Source organism: Gossypium hirsutum, chromosome D05 (assembly GCF_007990345.1).
Source record: "Gossypium hirsutum isolate 1008001.06 chromosome D05, Gossypium_hirsutum_v2.1, whole genome shotgun sequence".
NCBI lineage: Eukaryota > Viridiplantae > Streptophyta > Magnoliopsida > Malvales > Malvaceae > Gossypium > Gossypium hirsutum.
In genome coordinates this window covers 33,007,751-33,014,082 of record NC_053441.1, presented here as the reverse complement: position 1 = coordinate 33,014,082, position 6,332 = coordinate 33,007,751, and the positions used below count along the sequence as shown (strand labels likewise).

The 6,332-nt window shown below is 29.6% G+C and overlaps 1 protein-coding gene across 1 annotated transcript; it reads left to right on the top strand.

Moving 5' to 3' along the window:
• The first annotated feature begins 1,816 nt into the window (after window positions 1-1,816).
• Window positions 1,817-5,176, top strand: LOC107903002 (ankyrin repeat-containing protein BDA1). Its single transcript, XM_016829080.2, has 2 exons — window positions 1,817-2,523; window positions 4,451-5,176. The coding sequence occupies exons 1-2, from the start codon at window positions 1,927-1,929 to the stop codon at window positions 5,069-5,071; spliced, it is 1,218 nt and encodes a 405-aa protein (XP_016684569.2). The 5' UTR covers window positions 1,817-1,926; the 3' UTR covers window positions 5,072-5,176.
• The last annotated feature ends 1,156 nt before the right edge of the window (window positions 5,177-6,332 follow it).

Here is a 6,332-nt window from a genome sequence, read left to right as displayed (position 1 = left end):
TAGCAAATTGAACAATAGACAGACTAGATGGAAGAGCCATGAAAACCACAGACATTCAAAGAATTAACTCTAGGAGAAAATGGATATCTGATACCATGTTAAACTAATACAAAGAATGAAAATAACAAAGATTTTAATAATCAAATATGACCATTGAATTCATCTAATATGTACAATAGTTGCTATTACTTTTAAACATGGCAAAAAAATTTGCTATCAATAGCTAACAACCTAACTATCAGCTAACTAATAGCTAACAGATTAACGGACTTAATCAATTACTCTAGCATTATGCTGATACAAGAAATGAATAACGACACCCTATTTCTCCTCCCACCACCACCACCACCACCACCACAATATGACCAATATTAAAAGAGTCCAATAAACCCCAAAATAAAAAAATAAAAAAAAACCAATGAAAAAAGCCATCAACAATGGTAAACCGGACAAGTTAGTTGATTTATTAAGTAGAAAGTGATTTCGAGACTACTAAAAAGTGCAAGCTTTGAAGGGGTTGAAGTGCTTGGTTAAGGAATATATATTTGTATTAGCCCTTAATTACGCGGAAAATACATAGAAAAAAGCAATTACTTGACATTCCGATCATCTTTCTATTTAGGTGAAAACAACATAGAGAACATTTTTAAAATTTTAATTAATAATAGTGACTAAATTTAATTAATAATAACAACTAAATTGATAAAGTGATAAAGTGACCAAAATAATAAAGATAATATTTTAAAAGTAAAATAAGATGTCAATGGATGTTTGGGTTTTTTTATTTAATTACAAAAATAAAATAGGCTGTAGAGTCATTACGAAAATAATATGTTTTCTAAAATAAAAATTAACAAAAGTGTCGGGCAACACTAGCTATACAAAATATTTTAATAAAAATAAACAAAATAATAATAAATTGAAAAATAATATGATGTAAGCCGTGCCAGCACCCCTTTTCTCCTATTGGCGTTTAGTTTTTTTTTTTTCTAATTTAGGGTGGTTTTGGTATACTTTTAAAATTCTTACTTATATTTTATGGAAATTATAAGTTAATCATTTTATCATTGTAATTAATAAAATCATTCATTCAAGAATTTTTATGAGAAAAATTAGAAATCAATCAATAGTTCGAATTTATATGTTTTTATCAACAATTGGATTAATTTTAATAAGTACGAGGATTAAATTTTAATAAATTAAAGTAAAGGAACTAGTTTTTCAATTTTTTATAAAGTAAAGAGATAAAAATTCATAATTAAACCTTTAAAGCATACTGAAGAATACCAAGCATTGTACGATTATAAAAAAAAAGTTAAAATATAAGAAAACATAAAAACATAAACTTATAATTTTTTTAAATTTATCACATATAAATTATTGAATTGATGATTTTACTAATTCTTTGCATGTGAATTTTATAAACAGCTAATCTTAAAGTAAGCAATGTATTAATCAAATTTAATAATATTAAATAATTTTACTAACTTTTTAAATTCGAAAACATATAAAAATCAAAATAAAAAAAATTAACTTCTAATTCCCATTAAAAAAAACTAAAAGTCAGCTAGAGGAAATTGACATTTTCGCTTCACCCTTTTTATATTAAGATATTACTTTTTCAAACCTCAGATATTCAACCCACCCAAATCTACAATTTTTATTTTTTTAATAATTTAGATAATAAAAGAAAAAAACCCCGAAGGACGTTTTCGTTCTAAAGTCAGTTTATTTCTTATTTAGAAAATATAGCAAGGCCATTAGTAAACTCTTGAAGAACTTAACTTATACACGCAAATCAAAATGCAAGTTAGATTTTTCAAGACTAGGCAAACTTTTAGCAACATCTTCCTCAATATAAGTAGGCCAAAGCTGGTTTCAAGTCTTCATTCATTTTGGTATCTGATTATTCTTTGATTCTTGGAAATGGATGAAAGGTTAAAGAGAGCAGCTGAAACAGGAAACATCGATGCCTTGTATTCTTTCATCCACCACGATGCCAGTGTTTTCAAGCGTATAGATGAGATGGAGTTCGTGGATACGCCATTACACGTTGCCGCAGTTGCGGGCAATACCGGTTTTGCAATGGAGATGATGAACTTGAAGCCATCGTTTGCCAGGAAACTGAACCAGGATGGGTTTTCCCCCCTCCATCTAGCCTTGCTTACTGGAAAACCAGAAATGGTGATTGATTTTTTATCGGTTGATAAAGATCTTATTCGTGTTAAAGGAAAGGGGGGTTTCACTGTTCTTCATCATGTTGCTTTGGATGAAAATTATGCTCATCTCTTGCGTCGGTTTTTGAATTTTTGTCCCGATTGTATCTTTGATTTGACAGTTGAGAGACAAACTGCTTTGCATATAGCTGCAGTGAAAAACAAATTTGAAGCATTTAAAGCGATGTTGGAATGGATTCAAAGTGCGTTTGAAGACGATAAGTGTAAGAGAAGTAAAATATTGAACTATCAGGATAAGGATGGCAACACTGTACTGCACTTAGCTGCATCAATTAACCACCCCCAGGTATATACCTCATCCATTCCTTTTTACTGTTGGATTAAACCATATTTGCCTTTCCTGTCAGTTAATTAATTATTTTAATTAAAAATTTTATTCATGGTTAAAAATTGGCGTGTATATATGAAAGAGTTATTAATTAAAAAACTTAAAATACATATTAAATAAAATTACAAATCTAAATAGGAGAGAAACAATTTCGAATTAATTCCTTTTTTTTTTGACCTTTTTCCCTAGTTTTCTCGTAAATAGAAGCTCTATATTAGGAGACAAACTGTATTTTGCTCCATTCACATAACAAATGAGTAAATTAATCCTTATACATTAAATCAAAAAGTAAATTAATCATTTTTATTAAAAGTTTCAGCCATTTGTATTGTTAAAAATTAGCATGCCTAACAGAATAATCGGATAATTACGCATCATAATTCTTAACATTAGTAATGGCTAACAGAATAATCAGATAATTACGCATCATAATTTTTAACATTAGTAATGGATGAAATTTTTAACAAATGACCAATTTATTCTTTAATCTTGTGTATAAAGACTAATTTGTCTAATTTGTAAGTAAAAAGGGCAAAATGTAATCTAATTTTTAAAAGCTTCCATGATGCTTCTACCAAATCGATGGGATAAATATTCAGCCAGCCCTTTCAATAACTTATAACAACATTTCATTACGATAGTCAATTTTTTATTTGAATCAAATTTTTTTTATGTTTTATCTTAACCCTCTATAATAGCTTTTCACTCATAACGACAACATTCATAGTTATGAAGTGTATTTTTTATTAAATTAATTCTCTATATTAACATATTGTCTAAAATTTTAAATGAAATTATGGCTATTTCATATAAGTAATTCTATTAATTATAATTTATTAAATAAAATATATTAATTAAATTATTATTTCAATAAACTGTTTAAATTTCACATGAAAATTTTATTACCCATATTCTATCAAATAAAAAAAATTCAATGAGTGAAATTAAATATATCAATTTGATAAACTACTAAGATCCCTAATTAAATATTTTTTTTGTGAATTAGGAACATCATAAACTTATTGATTGATTATTTTATTTTAATAACTAATGATAAATTAATTAGTTTAATTTAATAACTCATACTAATGAATAGAACTTATTAAATTTATGAACCTCATAATTAACCATGTGAAAAAATATAAAATAAAATATACATAAAATCAATAATGCATGCACCTGTTATAAGTCTTTTAATTTATTGATTTGATTCTCACTTTCTTTTTTTGAACATAATTCTCACTTTTTTATTTAATGAAAAATCACTTATTAGATGGCCAGGGTGTTCATCGCCCCAGGTATGACCTGGGTTCGAGTCGCGCTAGTCTCATTGCTGTTAAGACATTGATCTCTTCTTTTAATCAACAAAAAAAAGAAGATGTCAAAAGTTAAAAATAAAGTAAAACTGAAAAAAGAAAGAAAGAAAGAGTGAACGATATATAGTTAAATTAACGATATTAGTAATAAAATGACCTAATTAATGTAACATTGATAATTTAATGATATAATTAAAATAATTTGTATAATTTAAAGATACTTGGTGCAATTAATTCTCTATATATAAAACATTTTTGTAATTGAGTTTTTCTTAAACCATCTCACCTAACCAATTTTAAAATTAGAAAACTCATAAGAATTAGATTAAAAAAAAAACAACTCTATTGGATGGGGTTGTCGACTTAATATTTTAGATTGGTTGGTTAAGTTACTTTTTGGTGTTTTGATTCGAACCCTTTGATTGTTTTACCCTAAGTGAGTCCTTCACATTTAGTAGCTAAAAACAATCCTTGAATGTAAACAATACGTAGGGTAATGCTGGAATGTAGGCTATTGTCAAAACGCAATGCATTTTTGTGAAATAATTGTGGAATTTTAAATGAAGCAGATGATCAAACTGTTGATAGAATGTGAAGAAGTGGACAAGAACAAGATCAATGACCATGGTTTTACAGCAATGGATGTGTTACAAAGTCAAACTGTAGCAGACAACATGGAGAGTGTAAACATCTTAAGCAGTAATCCCCTCACGTTTCAAAAGTTGTCAAGTGTCAAAATATTTCAAGAAGCGATAAAAGAGATGAGAGACGAAACGGTGGGTGTATTACTCATCGTATTCGCGCTGGTTCTAACAATGACATACCAAGGAGTTCTCAGCCCTCCGGGCAGCGTTTTCCAGGGCGATACAACCGCATCAACCAGTTCAAATCATCGTGAAGGGAAATCAGTGATGAAGACGAGTAGTTTTCTTATTTTCTATATTCCAAATGGATTGGCTTTTATTATATCTTGGGGCATAACGTTATTTTTGTTGGAGTCCGTGGCTAAAAGTATCATGTCTTGTTTGTCGCGAATTTACACAATTGTGTACTTCTGCTACGCGGCTGCTTTGTCAACTATAGCACCTTCAACTAGTGTCTTTTTGGTCGTCGTTTCTACACAAACCATCATTTCTCTCTCACTTTGGTTCATTTGGTCAAGTAATCACCGTCGTTTCAGAAAATATTAAAATGTATGTGTCTATCTAGTTTTATTTGGTATATCAGTTGTATGATAAAATTGTTCTTTTAATAAATATGAATGGATTGAAAAAAAAAAGTCAATTTAAAAATAATTTATATCTTTATGTTTATATTTTGTCACAATTCATCTAACTTTTTTTTACATGATTTTGTCATTGCACTGCAATTTAGAAAGGAAACTATATTTTATTATCATGATTATATTGAATTTTTTTTTCGGGATGAAAATGTTGACATGATGTCATTGTTTCATACCATCTTTTCCCTATTGAAAGTATTAGAAAATTTGTTATACCCACATTCCGAATCTCATTTTATGCCCACGGGAGATCCAACACGTGTCTTTCAGTAGAATTGGCATCCCAACGAACCATGCATGTCTAAGCTACTCCCTTGAGAACCTTGACTTGACGAAGCTAAGGTGCTATACACTTCCACTAAATATAAACCACGTGGGAGCTCATGATATTCATTGATTACCAGTTGTCTTAAGGTGTTTTATCCTAAGACGTAACAATACCATCACTGCTAAGAAGATCAAATCAAGTCCCCATGTCAGTATTCCTTGAACACGTAGATAGGCATGTCCCCCAATATAAAAGAACTCATCCAATTGTTCATAAAGAGTCTCTCTCATCCTCCTCTTCCTTTTCTTGTTCTTAAAGACATTACCACCAGAAAAACCTTCTATTCAAGTTTGCCAACAGGTGAACCACCACTCCAACCACTATTTTCTCTCCCTTGTTAATTCTAAGGTTAACAATTTATGCGATGAACATAAGTATCATGGCCAATCTAAATACAAGTGATCCTTTCAATACTAATTTCGATCCTATCAATGACTTAACTATCGATCCTACAATTCAATATATTCAAGCAAGCGCAACCTAAACCCAAACAACCCAAATGTAAGAGTTCATGCATGTCAACCAAAACCCCAATCAATAAAATTACAAGACTAATCCTAACCTGAAAACCAGCAAAATTCTATTAGTATAACTCATATCAACAGTTTTATCAATATCTCCATGGTATTACAACCCACCGCTCAACATCATGCCGGAACATCACTGTTGATAAAGGATCCCACCTCCACCAGTTAGTAAATCAACAATATATAGACATGCATGAAAAGATGAAAGCCATGGAGAAACAGATGTCTTCACAACAAAGAAGGTATGAGGAACACCAATATACAGACATTCATCTACCCTTGCTTAATCAACAAACCCAAATGGTGATTGATTT